Here is an 18,614-nt window from a genome sequence, read left to right on the forward strand (position 1 = left end):
TATGGCGGACAACAACAACACACCAACTATGGAATTCCAAATGGACTCGGAACACAAGACTCATCCGATAACATCCATATGCACAATAAAAATATTGCTAGAATTGCTGCAGCAATACGTTGAGAAATCTCGTACCACACTGATGATGATAGTCTGGGACGATGTTAAGGTAGCTAGAGGCAAAGAGACGAGCTTAAATTCGTAGGCGAAGTGGCGTGAGTTGATGTCCAACAGATTTATACTAAGCAGTCTACAATTTCACTTTCTGCACTTCCACATTAATCAATTATTTGCAATCGCATGCACTGCAGTGTTTGTATTCACCTAACTGTATGAATGAGTGAAAGAAAAAACACGCGCCGAAACACCCGCGAAATCATTTAGTACACTTGTGCACAATTCACAATTAGATAGTCACTGAAATGTCTCACAAAGAAATATAATGTTTTTATCCGCTGCCACCACTCAATATCATGGTGGGTAATGAAATGCTATAATACTACGAAATTATTATTAATACATAAGTATGGCACGATACAGAGCAAACGTGTGATCTCGCCTACGGTTGTTGAAATACTAACGCCACCCCTGGGGTCAGGCATGCTCATTCCCGGGAATACAAATCTATTAGTAGGGACTCGCTAGATGGTTCCACACAGTTATACATTTGCACATATTAATATAGTATTACAAATATAATACATTTGACACTCGCCCACTACAGACATATTTAAAATATCCAAAGGTTTTTGATACCATACTTTACCAGAGGGTATTGAGGGAAGTGCCCAGTGTTGGTATAAAAATAAATGGCCTCAGTTATATAAAATCCACCCTAACGGGTCGGAAGCAACAAGTGAATAATATGGGTTGGCATCTTCCTGGAAACCAGTATTGAGTGTCGTACCTCAGGGATCAGTTCTAGGTCCCATAGTTCTAAACGAAGTGGAATTAATAGTCTCAATGTATGCAGATGTCACAAAAGTATATGCTGCCTCGTTAAACAACAGAGCATCAGAAAAACTGGAACTTTTGAAGAACCTGGAATCCTGGTCACTGCGTATGCAAATGACATTTAACCCAGAGAAGTGTAAGGTCATACACTTGGGATCAGGAAATCAAAAACATGATTACCAGATGACCCAAGCTGATAGAAGTCAACACACTCTGGATGAAATCACACCGGAAAGAGATCTTGGCGCCATCATCGACAACAAACTGAAATTTGCGGAGCATTGTCATCACATTATTGACAAAGCCAATAGAATCATAGGTTGTCTAAGGCATACATTACAGTGTATGAACAGACATTTTTGATACTGTATAAATCACTAGTACACTCCCATCTAGAACATTCCAGTTGTGTGTGGACACTCAAATTAAAAATATACGTGGGCAAAATGGGAATTATACAGATGAGGGCAACAAAACTTGTATCAGAACTGAAAAAAAAAAAACACTTTCATATGAGGAACACTTAAGGAAGTTGAATTTGCCGACTTTACATTATAGAAGGCAGCGGACAGACATACAGACATGCACAATTATGCATGGCTTCGATTTAGTAAATACGGATACGAGATGTTCCAGATGCTCCAACCATCAAAAGCTGTAACCCGTCTATAGTGAGAACACCCGAGGTCACATTTTAAAACTTCAATTTACCCAGGCTACAGGAGTCAGAGCCAATTTCTTCGACCATAAGGTTGTATGAACCTAGAACAATCGGGAATCGATAACAGTGAATGACATTTCTGTTAATATCTTTAAAGCATCATTAAAAGAAGAATGGAAAAAATCATAATGACCTTATCATTACCAATTCATTAATTAGTTTTATCCGAACACCGCCTGACGCACCCGACACTCAAGAAAAGAACTCTCGGTAAATTGTTATTATCTTAGTTGCCAGTCTCTGTCAGTCTCAATACCCGAGTTGTAAGAATCTGGAACAACCGGAAGTCGATAAGAGTGAATGATACTCCTGTTAATATCTATAGAGCATCATTAAAAGAAGAAGGGAAAAATCATAACAACCTTATCATTACCAATTCACAAATTAACTTTATCCGGCCACCGCCTAATACACCTGGTATACAAGAAAAGAACACTCAGTAAATTGTTATAATCTCAGTTGCTAATCTCTGTCGGTCTCAATACCTTGCACAGGAGTAATTACGCTGGTCAACAAAATTGATTAAAATACCTGTCCCAAAAGTAAAAGAAGGTGAACTTGATAGAAAAAATTTGGTACTACTATAGCGTGAGGTGTATCACACTATAACGTGAGATCTACCTCACGTTAGTACTATAGCGTGAGGGCTACCATTTCCATACATTTATTTTATCGATAAACACATAATTTGTACATATCCTCGGAATGACTTAGATAGATAATTAGATTTCTAATTACATTCATATTAAAGGAAGAAAGGTCAAAATAAACTTATCATATATTTCCATACATTTATTCTAGCGGTACACACTTCGAACATCTAAGAATGACACAAATATGTTAGGTTAGGTTAGGTCAGGTCATGTGGACAGGTCACGTTTTTTATTTATTTGGGTAGGTCACATGTTTGATGGACAGGTGCGGGGAGCGTCCCGGAAGAACGCGGGTCACTTGGTAGACATCAGGCTGCACCTGGGTAGGCGACATATAGTAGCACCAAACTTTCTGCTGACCTCAAATATGTTTTCAGAATTTTTCTATCTGGTATACTTTTTCTGTGATAGCATATTCAATTAAAAACATATATAATAAATGAAACTTATATTTCAATTAAACTTACCTTTAAAATGTAGAAATGTATGATTTTCGAGTGTATTTTGCTTCTGGGAGATCCCTTTTTAGTGTCCAACAGTAATCAGCCAACACTGAAGATCTCCACTTCCCTTGATACCGGGTTCTCATGTTCAGAATGTCCAGGTGAAACCTCTCACCGTGCTCGTCACTGATGACGCCAAGACTTGCAGGGAAAAAGTCGAAGCGAGAGTCTAGGAAGTAGATTTTTAGGCTCATATTGCATCCCAAGATCTTGTAGAATGTCAATGGCTATTTTACGATTTCAGAATAGCTATTTGCTTTGTGTTTCCCTAAAAAAACTGCACAGACTTTCTTAGATGAACGCCATGCAGCTATTTCAAAATCATTTAGCTTTTCATCAAAATTCTAGTCTCTCATCAGCTCCATAATCTGTGGTCCAACAAAAATACCCTTGATTTTAGGGTCACTTACTCTAGGAAATTTATTTTTCAAATATGTGAATTCAGATTTTTTTGACAAACTTAAATCCCGCACAATATCATTCAGATCTCCCTGACTCAGTAAATGTGGTTCAATTGAGGAAAAGATTGGCTGAAAGTGCATAACAATCTCACGCAGTACTGTATTACCAATCGCTTGATTGAAATTTATTCCACGTAACCAGGCGCTGATCGGAGGGGGGGGGGGGCTGAGGGGCTGAAGCCTCCCCCAAATTTGTTCTTCCATGAATCACTATAAGGATGTCATTTAATCGATTTTAGTACTTTCTGATGTTTTGCCAGGTCCGGAGGTTAAATAAACTTACAGCATGTGTGCAGTATTTGGGCTGAATTGTGCTGTTTGGCATTTGTTTAATTCCATTTATCTGTTTTGTGCTGCGCGTGTTGTAGGGTTGCCAGGGTTGTGTCTCAGTTGCGCCGAAAAGGGATAGAAAGGAGATATACCACGTTCGTTGGCCGTTTAACATACCTGTATTGTCACCTATATGATTGTTTTGTGTTGTTGAAGCAATCAAGTTGAAGCAATCAATCAAGAAGTATCATCTGCAAACAGTAAGTATTCAGGAATACCACAGGCTTTATAGATATCGTTAATGTAAATAAAAAACAAAATAGGACCTAGAATACTACCTTGAGGTACCCCCATACTTACACCCATTTATCTCGATTTAACACCGTTAAATATGACAACTTGATTACGATTAGATAAATATGACTGAAACATCTGAAGTTCAAAGTCTCTTATTCCGTACTCAACCATTTTCATCAATAGAATACTATGATCAACTGTGTCAAAAGACTTTTTAATGTCTAGAAAAACTGCGGCACATATTTTTATTAGATAGTCGAGTTGCAATATATTCATGTAAGAGAGCAACAGGCATATATGTTGAGGGGTTTTCACGGAATCCAAATTGATTATCGAAAATGATCTCATGGTACTCAAGGTAATCTACCAATTGCTCAAGAATAACGGTTTCAAGTACTTTAGACAATACTGGAAGGATCGAAATCGGACGAAAATTTGATACTTTTGATGTGGGCCCATAAAGATGGGCCCACATCTGTTCTGTTCTGTTCTGTGAAATTTGGGAAAAATATTCCCACGAGCTTTGTGTGAGCCCGTTTGGAGGGTGATTTGACATATGAGTGTGTGTGGGCCCAACCACATACATTCATACATTCACAAGATGTGCATACGTATATGAAATACGTATGCACATCTCGGTGAATGCACCCTTCCTAACATTAGCTGTGTGTTCAGTGATGGTGGTTTGTGTAGCAAGTGGTGTAAATAAGATTTAGAAAAAGTGGGGGTGATTCAATATATGAGTGTGTGTGGCTTGGCCACGACCACTCATACATTTACCGGATGTGCATACCTATGTTAAATATGTATGCACATCTCGGTGAATTCACCCTTCCTGGCATAAACGGAGCACATGATAATATAAGAAAAGGATTTAAAGGGGGGGCTGACACTCCACCAGCCGACGCAGTTCGTATACGCTTAAGTGGCTGCATAGGCGGCGCACAAGACCCTCAGATGTTGTCGGAGGCCCTCTCCTCAGAAAAAACAGTTGCGAGGCAGTGCTTGAGGTAGTGGACAAGGGTGGCTTCAGGGTGACGGCAATGTCGACATCTTCTCTTTTCTGGCGTGGAGTTGTTCTTGATTTGCCAGAAACAACGGTCCTCCAGCCGCAGACGGAAAAGCAGTTTCCACTTTTCTAGGTGTGGAGCGAGGAAGTACAAGGGGCTCGTAGTCTGTGACTGCCCTGTACCACCTCGCCCTCTCTGACACCTCTGCCTCCAGTCTGTGCTGAAGGAACCGTTGTACCTGGTTAAGAGCCCTGGTGCGTAGGCGCAACTGATATCTGCTAAGAGGGACGACAACATCGACTTTGGGTCTTTGGCGCGCCGCTTCTGCTGCGGCGTCGGCTAGCTCGTTACCTGGGACACCTACGTGGCTCGGCACCCAGTTGAGCGTAACACTCCTGCCTTGCTGATGCAGCTTCAGCAGGAGTGCTAGGATGGAGGTCAGTAGGCGTACATTGTCGCTGGGCTGTGTCGATTCTAAGCTGCCTAGCAGAGACTGTGAATCCGTGTGGATCACCACAGGACCAGCTCGTGATATTAGAGCATGCTCTAACGCTCCTTGGACCGCTATGGCCTCAGCTTGGAGAGTAGACGCGTGATCAGATACTCTCCTGCCGAAGGTCAAACCATCCGTCACGAAGGCAGCCCCCGCACTACGGGGCCTGTTGGGGTCTACGGAGCCATCCGTATAATAGACCGCCATTCCAGGTTCCGACAGTGCGCGGACGCCTTGTAGGGCCTGCGCTCGTACTCTTTCCTGGTCACATAACTTCTTCTTACTGGGAAGCTTTGTGACAACGAAGTTTGCAGGTATCGACAGCCATGGTGGTGGGGGCTTGAACTCTGGGTGTGGAGAGTCCCTACCCTTCTCAAAGAGAACGCTTGTAATAGCCAGGTATCGGAGTGGATAAGAGTACCCACCCGTCCCAGAGCTATCACAAGGCTCTGACTTAGCTCTGTTATCCTGGGGCTCTGGACTATCTTGGCAAGAAAGTCGACCTCTAGCCCTCTGACCCGTGACGTTAATGAAAGCAATGAAGCCTCCATCTGGAGGTTAACAATCTTGGTCCAAGGTTGAGCTCCCAGGATAATCCTTGCTGCGGCATTTTGGCAAGGCTCCAGGTCTTCAAGCTTGGCAGTCATTAGGAAAGCAACTCTGTTGAAAGCACAAAGTGATTAAATGCATGAGTAAATGAATAATTTTGGGAGCAGCAAGTTTAAGGATCTTTGTATTAAGGCAATCATAGCCATTGGACTTATTTTTAAGATTATTTATAATACGCAAAATATCGTGAGTTGACGGTTTTATTAGACTAAATTGTGATGAGACTGGAGACCACACGTCCACGAAGCGGAAGAAGCTGGTCAGCCTCTGCGCTACTAGATGGGTCGAGCGACACGACTCAGTCATTGTGTTTAAGGAATTCCTGCCAGTTATTGCCGTCTTTCTGGAGAACGAGAGCAACTCGGACGCGACGGCGGGACTACTACTAATAGCAATCCGAGAGCCGCGCTTTCTGATTGGTCTCGCCGTCGCTGAGTCTGTGCTAGCTCACACTGTGGAGCCGAGCCGAGCCCTGCAGTCCCCTATGGTCGATCTAGTCTCAGCGTACGCTACGATTGGTGATGTGGTGACGCATCTAAACAAGACCCGGGAAGGTGCACTGACCAGCTTCCAGGACATCTTCAAGAAGGCAGAGGGGCTCCTCCAGGAGATCGGTTCATCACACGACACCATTCCTGTACCTCGAGTTTGCAAGCGCCAAACGCAGCTAGCGAATTTACCCTTCCAGACAGCTGAGGAGTATTACCGAAGATCTGTATATGTCCCATTCCTCGACCATGTATTGACTGAGCTGCAGACCCGGTTCGGGAATGATACTATTCCTGTTGGCTTCAAGATCAAGAATCTGCTCAGCAGCGCTGACGGAGATGTTGCTGCTATACTGGAAGCGGCAAAGGTTTATGAAGCTGACATCGAGACCTTGAGCCTCGTGAAGGCGGAAGAAGAGCGCTGGTATTCAACAACAATGAAGTTCGAATCCATTGGAGATGCCCTTGCCCACGCCCAGACCCGAATGTATCACGATCCCAGTCTCGAACGCAGAGGCCGAGCGTTCATGTTCAACCCTGAAGCGACTGAAGACCTACCTAAGGAATACTATGGGTCAAGATCGCCTCAACGGCCTGGCGCTACTCGGCGTTCACAATGAAATCAATATATAGACAGTGTAATCAATGTATTTGCCACCCCAAAAAAAACCAGGAGGTTGATGTTCGTGTGAGATCCCATGAACAATGCTGTGTTATTAATGTAATTTAGATAGTTTTATTAACAGGTTCAGAAGTTCATACACGTTTTTGTTTGTATTTCTGTTTTTTAAAGCTACTTTTATTTTTTATTACTTCCATGAGTCCATGTGCACTAACACTACACACTGATCCTGCAATAATTTCTCTCTATGCGAGAGTATACGCGTGTCAGTGCCTTATCACTGACTAGCACAAGCGTGTAACAATATAAAACGAATATACATTCTATTATATATGTCTAAAATATAGAAAAATCTAAAAAAAAAACATGATTAAGTTAAGTATACCTCAGACATCTGATACATCAGACTACTCAGAGGAAGGAATTCAGGTTAGCCCCCCCCCCCCAAATTTTTATCCTGGATCCGCCACTGCACGTAACACACGTAACGTAACATACCGTAGGACACAAAAACTGTTGGTTATGGAAAAATGGACATTATTTTTGGATTCTGCATGAATAAACATATAAGATAGAGCTATTGTTTCCCCTGGGGCATATTCTTTGTTGACCAGTGTTATTAACCGTACAGAATATAAATAAAAGTTACCCCACTTATTTTTATCATCCCTGTGAAAACACGCCGAGGATGAAACAATGTATCCAATCTAATTAGTTTTTAAAGTATATAAACATAAAATCTAATATTTCAGTTAATTTAGTGTAGACCTTTATATATATATATATATACATATATATATATATTTATATATAATATATATATATATATATATATATATATATATATATATATATGCTAATAAGAACACGGGTACGTGTGTTCACTTATGCAAAGTAGACCACTTGGAAAAAGAAACTAACGAAGCAGAGCGCTTTCGTATATTACATCTTCAGTGCAACAAGTACATAGTGATAGGAATACATAGAAAATATATACATGATACAAAGGAACAAGGACAGTTTGAATAAGCGTAGCGACCAATTACCCCCTGGAGAGCGGAAGGTCATTGTCAATTATCTTAGGATGGTGGGGCGACATCAGGTCACAGTCGCCAGGGTCACTGTTTCTACTAATGATATAGGGCGACATTAGGTCAATTCGTTGGGTCACATTTTACCTGATATTATCTTACTAATTTCTTGACAAATGAAATTATCAAGTTTGTACAAGCCTTTATGTAGGTTGGTATTTTGATTACTGGTGGTATGAATCAAACTGCACTCTATTAAATTTCTTGCTATTATGTTGTTGGTATAATAGATTGCCTGGGCATTACCCCAATCAACTGGATGATTATTTAATTCAATATGCTTGAATATACCACTAGAATGATTGCCATCCCTAAAATTTTTCTTGTGTTGTTCAATTCTAATGTTTAAGGGTTTGGCAGTTTGACCTATGTAAAATTGATTACACATTTTGCAAGGAATTTTATAAATGCATCCTTTTTTAATTTCAATACTATTGTTGATGAGTTTATGTTTTACTGTACTATCATGTTTAAAAACTACCTTTACGTTAAATCTTTTTAATAATTCTGTGATACTTAACAAATTTTCTTGAAATGGTAAAATTAAAACATTATGATAATTGAAAGGTGATTTAGGCTGAGGAGTTAAAAATGATTTCCTTGCAAAATTGTAAGCAATATCAAGGAATTGCTTAGGGTATTTTAATTCTAGCCCAATGTTAAAACCATTTCTGATTTCTTCATCAATAAATTCAGGACTACAAATACGAAAAGCTCTTAAATACATTGAGGCAAATACTGTACGTTTAATATTATTTGGATGAGAATAATAATAATGAATATATGAACTTACATTGGTTGGTTTACGATATACTTTAAATTTAAGGCTATTGTCATGACGTAGGATAGTGCAATCTAAGAAAGGTAAGGTACAATTTTTCTCAATTTCTAAAGTAAATTTAATAGAATCAACAAGGGTATTCAACTTAGTTAAAAAATTATGGACATTTTTTTTTCTTCTGGCCAAAGACAAAATGTCATCAATGTACCTAAGCCAAGGGATGTTAGGGGTGAAGATTGTGCGTAATATTTTAGTTTCGAAAAATTCCATATATAAATTGCTTAAAACGGGATAATGTTTTAATTTTACCATTTCAAGAAAATTTGTTAAGTATCACAGAATTATTAAAAAGATTTAACGTAAAGGTAGTTTTTTAAACATGATAGTACAGTAAAACATAAACTCATCAACAATAGTATTGAAATTAAAAAAGGATGCATTTATAAAATTCCTTGCAAAATGTGTAATCAATTTTACATAGGTCAAACTGCCAAACCCTTAAACATTAGAATTGAACAACACAAGAAAAATTTTAGGGATGGCAATCATTCTAGTGGTATATTCAAGCATATTGAATTAAATAATCATCCAGTTGATTGGGGTAATGCCCAGGCAATCTATTATACCAACAACATAATAGCAAGAAATTTAATAGAGTGCAGTTTGATTCATACCACCAGTAATCAAAATACCAACCTACATAAAGGCTTGTACAAACTTGATAATTTCATTTGTCAAGAAATTAGTAAGATAATATCAGGTAAAATGTGACCCAACGAATTGACCTAATGTCGCCCTATATCATTAGTAGAAACAGTGACCCTGGCGACTGTGACCTGATGTCGCCCCACCATCCTAAGATAATTGACAATGACCTTCCGCTCTCCAGGGGGTAATTGGTCGCTACGCTTATTCAAACTGTCCTTGTTCCTTTGTATCATGTATATATTTTCTATGTATTCCTATCACTATGTACTTGTTGCACTGAAGATGTAATATACGAAAGCGCTCTGCTTCGTTAGTTTCTTTTTTCCAAGTGGTCTACTTTGCATAAGTGAACACACGTACCCGTGTTCTTATTAGCATATATATATATATATATATATATATATATATATATATATATATATATATATATATATATATATATATATATATATATATATATATATATATATATATATGTATATATATATGTATATATATATGATATATATATATACATATATATACACACACACACACACAGAAAGACACACAGTATTTTGATTGGTAACTGTAGTAATTTACCAATGTTGTACACACGAAAATTTTCCCTAGCAAGTCGATATGTAAACAAACTGCCGAAGTGAGAAGGTTGAATTAGGCGTGTCCTTAAGTGAAACATGAATAACCATTTTGTAATTAATATAGGTCGTGTAAGAATAAACCAAAACTATTTCTATAGCACCAGATAGTAATAAATTACAGAAAAGTTACAATGGAGAAGAAGCGTCGACATATTATATGGTAAGATAGATTGTTTCAATCATTCACAGTTGGTTGACATGTATATATTTTAAACTCGATTTGACCATTTAAAGAGATTTTTCAAATATTAGTGGGTATTTTGACCAATGAATGGGGTAGGTACACAAGAAACCCATAAAAAGCTAACATTACTTGCATAAGTCCAGAAAAAAGGGTAATGACTGCACTTGCCAGTATTTCCAGCCTTACCGTTGTTCCAATCATTATCATACATTGGTCATATGATACGGATATGTAGAACTTTATTTTATGACTAATTACCTACAAAAATACGTAAAAATGCATGAAAATATAGATAAATTATGATGAGTCACTGTGACAGTGTGAATAATACACTCCATTTGGCTGCTGTGTTGGGATATGGTTGACAATCCACCTCAACATTATGCAGTATCATGTTCAAGTATTTGAGCAGCTTTCTTACCCTCCTACACATAGTGCTTTCTGACATGTGTAGATCAAAGGAATATGTACTCTAACAACTTCAGGAACGAATCTAGCCTAATAACCTGATAGTCGCAGAAGTTCAGATTACATATAATATATTCATTGAATTGGAGGGCAGTGTGAGTGTGTGGAGTTTTTACAGCTGGAAGTATTGGCCTGCATATTTTTGTGGGTCTGGAAACGGCCAAACCCTACCTTGTGTATTTTTTGGTCAACTGTAATAGTATAAAGTTTTAAGTAGTGCTTACCAATGTATTGTAATATGTTGAATGTTAGTTCTGTGGTTTTTGTTAATTAAAGCCCATTTCAAGTCCAGAAACAGCAAAAGTATTGTCTTAATTTACCAAAATGCCTGGGTCTGCTATATACCTAGTATTTTTTGTATTCTAGATAGTCTCATCTCATCAATTGTATCAACTTTTCTTGAATCAAATGTATGTATGGACAGTTTTCTCGATATAAATTTTCTTTGGTTGTATGAGATATGTATGCTCCTGCTTGTGACGCACTGCAGTTATCCATGTAAACAATGGTGGCGGAGGTACGTGTTGTATGTTACTTTGGGAATGATATAGCGCCTTTTTTTTATTTATCTGCACCTCTATGGCACTGAGGTGAAATTTCATATAGAAAATAGATCTTTCAAAAACAAAATATGATTTTTTTTTGTGGATTTTTCAACATTTACCAAAGTAGTTAGGTTAGGTTCACTAGGGTAATTTGCTTACCACTCAAGGATGTTAGAAATCAATATCTTGTTCATACAATTCTGGTATTATTTCTATCAAAACTTGCTTGTCTTTCCACCAACCCCTAATGGGTACTGGAGGGTTTGAGGACTGTAGCCAGCCACTGTGTGTTTCCAGTGAGTGAAACTTGAGGTGATAAATATATAGCTGTATGGTGAAAATAGTGTCATGCAATAGGTAATGTATTGTGAAAATAGCCACCACAGCATATTTTGGTTGAGTGGAGCACCCGTTACCTTAGGCTAGGCTTATTATTGCGCTACATTCCAAACCAAGATTAGTCTCCAGTTGGGTGAAAATAGTGTCATGCTCTGTGTAATGTGTTGTGAAAATAGTCACTAGTATATTTTGGTTGAGTGAAGCACCTGCTACCCTAGGCTAATTGATTTGAAGTTTTGTACCACATTCTAAACCAAAATTAGTCTTCAGTCATAAAGGAATGCTGAGTGATCTTACCTATAGGAATGTTATCAAACTCCCTAGAATGACTGCATAAAACATGTAGTCAATACTCGTTACATGTTTACCTTTTAGTTTGTCATGACCATTATTAGTTTGATAACTTTTAGTACAGAAAAGAGAAGCAAATGTTTGTCCTTCACTGAAGATTGACTAACCAACAGTTTTTTGTTGTTGAAAGAAATCAATAAATCTTGTTTTGTATTAGTTATGATTTTAGAGATTATGAACTTAATCATATTCTCTTCTTTAGTATGGTTTCAGATTTCTTCTATCCAAGCGTAGGAGGGGTAGAGGAGCACATTTACCAGTTGTCTCAGTGTCTTTTACGACGTGGCCACAAAGTTATTGTAGTAACTCATGTTTATGAGGGTCGTCGGGGAGTTCGCTATATGGCTAGTGGACTTAAGGTAGACTTTTATGCTGTATGTATGAAATACATGATTATATAATTTGAGACCTAGTTATGTGCAAAACTAGATTTTTATTCCTAAGTTATTAAGCTTTTCATTTATGATTTATCATACACTCTGTCAAACTTACTGATGCTCCCTTTTACAGGTATACTATTTACCAATCCTACCCTTCTACAATCAGTCAGCACTTCCGACATTCATTACATCTATTCCTTTATTACGTAACATTATGATTAGGGAGGGTGTTACCATTGTGCACGGACATTCAGCCTTCTCCACCATGGCCCACGAATCAATGAACTTAGCGCGAGCCTTAGGACTTAAAGTAAGTTTAATCTCGAGGGGATAGTTTGAGTAATGGATCTATTGTTCCTCTTTGATTACAAAACATTGAATGTTGGGTAATTTGCCCTTTGGTGTAAAGCTAAAAATTTGTTCATATAGTAGTCTTGTATTGTACTGTATATGTTTCTTAATTATTACTGATTAACTGAATAGTTGTTATGGTATTCATCATAAAGTGGAAAAAAAATGTTAGAAGAATTTATTTAGATATTGTTTTGTTTTTGTTGCCTCTATGGAAACACCTATTCAATTGCATAACAACAATTTGTTACATCCTAGTTTTAGAAAACTGCCATTCTAGCTTTAATTCTGCTTATACTGATCATCTGGCCTTTTGTTTACAGAGTGTGTTTACAGATCATTCTTTGTTTGGATTTGCCGATATGTCTGCCATTGTAACAAACAACTTCCTGACTCTTTCATTGGCTGATGTCAACCACTGCATATGTGTATCATATGTTGGGTGAGTTGCTTTGATCTCTTGTGTACATATATATATATATATATATCTAAGGCCTTTTCCCCCTTACAAGGGAGGTAGCCAAAAAACAAAAGCATAAACTCCACTCTCACCCATTCCATTCCCACATACTCCACTCCCATTCACCCCCCCCCCCACACACCCTCTTATCTTGGCTCCTCCTGGATGACAGGTCATCCCTGCATCTCACCCACTGCCCTGGGTCAGAAGCAATGTTGCAAGACACAGTACATCCACAGCAAGGCCACTTCATTAAATCGGCGACCCCCCTCTCTCTGTCCCATTGTGCAGAAAAAAAGAAGATGAGAAGTCTCTTTGGGGTGTGTCAAATTATTTTTTCACACATACTTTCTCACCCTCCAACCCCCACCCACTCCCCCTCATGCATCACAGCATCATCCATACACAACCATTCTCTATCCATCATCTTGTCTTCTCCCGTCCTTCCTCAAAAGACATTCCCCTCTTTCCCAATGCCCTTTTTACCCCATCCATCCATCTCATCCTTGGTCGCCCCCTCATGTTCACTCCTTCTATCTCTGTGTTCCACACCTTACTAATCTTTCTTCATTCATTTTTTCCATGTATCCAAACCATCCCAATACTCTTTCATCAACCCTATCTCCCAACTCCCTTCCCACTCCCATTCTCCTCCTCACCTCCTCATTTCTCACTCTATCCAGCCTAGTAACCCCTATCATACTTCTCAGACACCTCATCTCAAACAAGTTCAAACTCTTCTCGTACAGTGCTGTCAGCACAATCACTCCATACAATCTCGCTCTTAGCATCCATTCCCGAATGTCTATTTCTCATTACACTTTTTAATCCTCCAAGGCATTTACTTTCTTCCCTCAATCTACATTCTACCTCCACCTCCACTCCTCCCTTTCCTGACACATTTGCACCTAAGTATCTAAAACTATCCACTTCCTCCAGTCTCTCTCACCTAATACTCACTTCCAGTCTGCTGCCACTTTCTCCCCTTGTACATCTCATCACCTTACTTTTACCCACATTTATCTTCAACTTTCTTCTTTCACACACCTTCCCAAACTCTGTCACTAACTTCTTCAATCCCTCCTGTGATCCTGCTACAATTGCAGTGTCATCAGCAAACAACAACTGGCATATCTCCCAGTTTTCTCTATTTTCTTTAACAATCTCCAACCCCTGACCCACTACCCTTGCATTCACCTCTCGCAACCATCCCATCCATGTATAAATTGAGCAGCCAGGGCAATATAAGACATCCCTGATGAAGTCCCACCTTTACTTCAAACCACTCACTCTCCATTTTTTATTCTAATACAAGCTGTACTACTCTTGTAAAAACTCCTGACAGCTCTTAATGTCTTTCTTCCTATCCCACATATCTGCAATACCTCCCACAGTGCCTTCCTGTCTACCTGATCATAAACCTTTTCCAAATCCATAAACGCCCAAAAGAAATCCTTATCTTTTCCTAAAGCTTTCTCACATATCTGTCTTACCACAAAAAATCTGATCCATGCAACACCTACCTGTCCCAAACCCACACTGTTCCTTGCCAATTACTCCCTCTGTTCCTATCCCCTCTCAGTCAAAACCCTCACATAAGCCTTCCCAACTACACTTAACAAACTGATCCCTCTGAAACTACTACACTCACACTTGTCCCCTTTTCCCTTGTAAAGTGGAACTGTACAGTTCTCTGGCACTCTATCCTCACTTAAACAAACATTAAATAATCTCACCAGCCAGTCCCCCCATCACTACAAAAACTAAACTCATGTAACTGTATGTCAGCCATGTGAAATTGATAGAGATCTTGGGCTGGATCCAGAGACCAAGTGCCAACCCTTTGTGGCTCCACCTTGAGATAGAGGTGTGGGGGTTGACAGGTTTTGAAAATAGGTAGCAGAGAGATGATGATTCTCTGCCATCTATCTTACAGGACTACCATCAGCAGGAACCTGTCGTTGGTTTTAGGTCTTCAGTACAATACTGTGTACCAATTGATTAACCTCTTCAATATGAGTGAAATTCTTGCGATTGTGCATCACAAAACTTGCAATATAAAATATAAAGTTACAGCTGTATTAATTGTTCTCTTTCACCCTGAATATTAATAACCACAGAAAATATGATCAAGCCAATTCACAGAATATAGGAGTCACTCAGCTACAACTATAAAGTAAATAAAATCAAGGGGCCAACGCCGGCATCCTTATATACTCATAGGCGTCATATGGAAGGGGTTAATTGGATTTTACCTTGAGTTTCACTAAGTGGACAATTCAGTCCCACATTGGTTGGCGACAGCTCTTGGAACATACCCCAAATCTTAGGGAAGAAATTATGAACTGTTGTCTGTGGTGTATAAGTGTGGAACTGTTTTTATATCACATACATACATATACCAAAGGCTTTTTCCCCCTTACAAGGGAGGTAGCCTAAAAGAAAAAGGTACAATAACCATTCCCACCCATTCCATCCCAAAAACACTCCACTCCCCTTCACCCTCCACCCTCCCTCTTATTTTGGCACCTCCTGGATGATGGGTCATCCCTGCATCTTGTCCACTGCCCTGGGTCAGAGGTGAGAAAAATCGTAAGAAGTGAGAAAAACGGGATGTGGATTGGGACCAGGCATCCTTCTCCCTGTAGCCCACAGGGGACATTGCTAAAAAAAAGTAAAGGCATAAGAGGGTCTAGGAGTTTTTATGTTACAAACTGAAAATGGTAGAGGGAAGGGAGCAATTACTGGTTGTCAGTTCTCTATGTGTGAAAGAGTCCAAGAAATACAGTTGAAATTGCTCGAGATCCTGGCTCCAGTCCAAAAACCGAGTGTTGGCCTTTTGGGGGTGGACTATCTGATGGAGGTGAGGGAAGGAGTTGACAAGTTTTGAAAATGGGTAGCTTGGTTGTTCATTTTGCAGGACCATCACATGTCATTGGTTCCTATTTGTTGATTGTTGGTAAGAAACGAATCCAATGAGAATGAATCCTCCAAAAGTTTTTGAAATTCTCTCGTGTTGGTAAAGATCAAATTCTTTTACATTCTAATCATTGCTTGTATGGTAACCCTGACTTAGCATTGCATTTTTTTTAAATTTATTTTATTTTATTTTTTACATTGCAGGAAAGAGAACACTGTACTAAGGGCAAGTGTGAAACCAGAGGATGTATCAGTCATTCCCAATGCACTTGACACTGACGTTTTCAAGCCAGACCCCACTCGTAGGCCAAAGGATAAGAGTAAGGAAATGCAAGATCTTTGTTTTAATAGTAAATATATATATTTTTTTTCTTTTCTTTTTCCAAAGAAGCAGTATTGGTGTATATGGTTTAAATGAACTTTAAACCTCATTTTTTAAAGTGTGTAGATATTATTGGGAAATAGTATTGTGAAGACTATTTTTGGTACAGTGGATTGATTGATTGACTAATACAAACTGTCAATCAGTCTGTTGCCTCTGGTTTCTTGTTGGAGACACCACTCCAAGGTGATCAACAGCAATCATTGGATTGATCTACAGATCACTCGAGGAAGACATTCCATATGCATCTGAAGCTCCCTTCACTTCATCCATTCAACTCCTTAGTTTTCTTCTCAAATTCACTTCTACTTCCCACACTCTCTTTGCTAATCTTTCCTCATTTTTAACCATTTGTGCAAACCACCTCCATAGCAGGGATGTAACACTTCACCCCATACCATACAACACATAATGGAAGACTGCATTATACACAATCATGCACGTAAACAACACAACATACACTCTATAAAGGATTTGTGGGAAAACCCAGTTTCGGCTGTGGCATTCCTTGGGGAGACGGGACTGCTCGGACAGACAGTCTAGGGAACGACAACAACAACAACCACCTCCATACTCTTTGATCTACCTTATTCAGGTTCCTGATTTCCCATGCACATACTCTCTTTAGGAACCATATTGTTTTAGTTATGTCAGCACTGGTCATTAAATGTAAACAAGTTATTTTTTAATTTGTTGGTCTTCAGAACAAAATTATAGTTCTTAATGACCATCAGTCATAAGTCAATTGAGAACATTTGTGTATAGAGTTTTGGCAAACTTACATACATATGCCATACATATACCAAAGGCTTTTTCCCCCTTACATGGGGGGGTAGCCAAAAAGAAAAAGGCATAGAAATCACTCCCACCCATTTCATTGCCCATATATTCCACTCCCCTCCATCCTCCTCCCTCCCTCCTATCTTGGCACCTCCTGGATGATGGGTCATCCCTGCATCCTGTCCACTGCCCTGGGTCAGAAGCAGTGTTGCAAGACACAGCATATCCACAGCAAGGCCGCTTCATAAATTCGGCGACCCCCCCTCTCCGTCCCCTCATGCAGGAAAGGAGAAGACGGGGAGAAATCCCTTTGGGCTGCGTCAAATTTTTCTCATACATACTTCCTCAACCCCCATCCCCCACCCACTCCCCCTCATGCATCACAGCCTCATCTATACACAACCCTTCTCCATTCACCCCTATCTTCCATCCTCTCCCGTCCTTCCTCTACAGATATTCCTCTCTTTTGTAAAGCCCCTTTCACCCCATCTATCCATCTCATCCTAGGATGCCCCCTCATATTCACTCCTTCCACCTCTGCCTTCCACACTTCTTTTACTAATCTTTCTTCACTCATTCTTTCCATGTGTCCAAACTTAGTCATCATTATTCCTTTTTTCCCAGGTTGTATGAAGTGTTACAAGCTGTTATTTTTATTTATTTTGATTGACCCAGTAATCTTGCTTTATTCACAGTTAATATTGTTGTGATGAGCCGTCTACAGTACCGGAAAGGAGTTGATCTCCAGCCTGAGATTATTCGCAATATTTGCGGTAAATACCCACAGGTGAGGTTTCATGCATTATTATTATTGCATAGGGAGAAAGTAACTTCCCTTTTTATAATTTTTTTTTTATCCATGGACTGCATTGCTTTTACTTACCTACAGGCATGATCTTTTTTCTTCCATCAGATTAGAGGCAGTCAAGAGCTTTTATGATGGGTATGAAGCTTGTGTTAGAGTGAAAAGAAGAGCAACATTTTTTGAGGTAAATGTTGGTTTTAGGCAGGGAATGTATGGCTGTTTTAATCTGTATATGTATGGAGTGATGAGCAAGGTGAATGCAGTGGTTATGAGTAGGGGAGTGTGGGTGGAGAGAAATAGGTAATAATAGATGTTAAGTAGCTTAGTATATGTGGACGACATTGTTCT

General features: G+C 39.2%; 1 protein-coding gene across 3 annotated transcripts in view; it reads left to right on the top strand.

Annotated features, from left to right (window-relative positions):
* The window catches only part of PIG-A (phosphatidylinositol glycan anchor biosynthesis class A), a 57,249-nt gene that overhangs the window by 19,838 nt on the left and 18,797 nt on the right, over positions 1–18,614 (top strand). The window contains exons 1-6 of one of the 3 annotated variants that reach the window (XM_076203044.1): positions 10,269–10,462; positions 12,392–12,548; positions 12,700–12,879; positions 13,244–13,362; positions 16,504–16,619; positions 18,157–18,248. In XM_076203044.1, the coding sequence (XP_076059159.1) occupies positions 10,434–10,462; positions 12,392–12,548; positions 12,700–12,879; positions 13,244–13,362; positions 16,504–16,619; positions 18,157–18,248 (693 nt within the window). In that variant the 5' untranslated portion in view covers positions 10,269–10,433. Of the gene's footprint in view, positions 1–10,268; positions 10,463–12,391; positions 12,549–12,699; positions 12,880–13,243; positions 13,363–16,503; positions 16,620–18,156; positions 18,249–18,614 lie in introns of those variants that run through there. The other 2 variants (XM_076203043.1, XM_076203045.1) reach the window with 2 other exon arrangements.

This window comes from Oratosquilla oratoria, chromosome 19 (genome assembly GCF_046742065.1).
Source record: "Oratosquilla oratoria isolate Oo_2021 chromosome 19, ASM4674206v1, whole genome shotgun sequence".
NCBI classification, from domain to species: Eukaryota; Metazoa; Arthropoda; class Malacostraca; order Stomatopoda; family Squillidae; genus Oratosquilla; species Oratosquilla oratoria.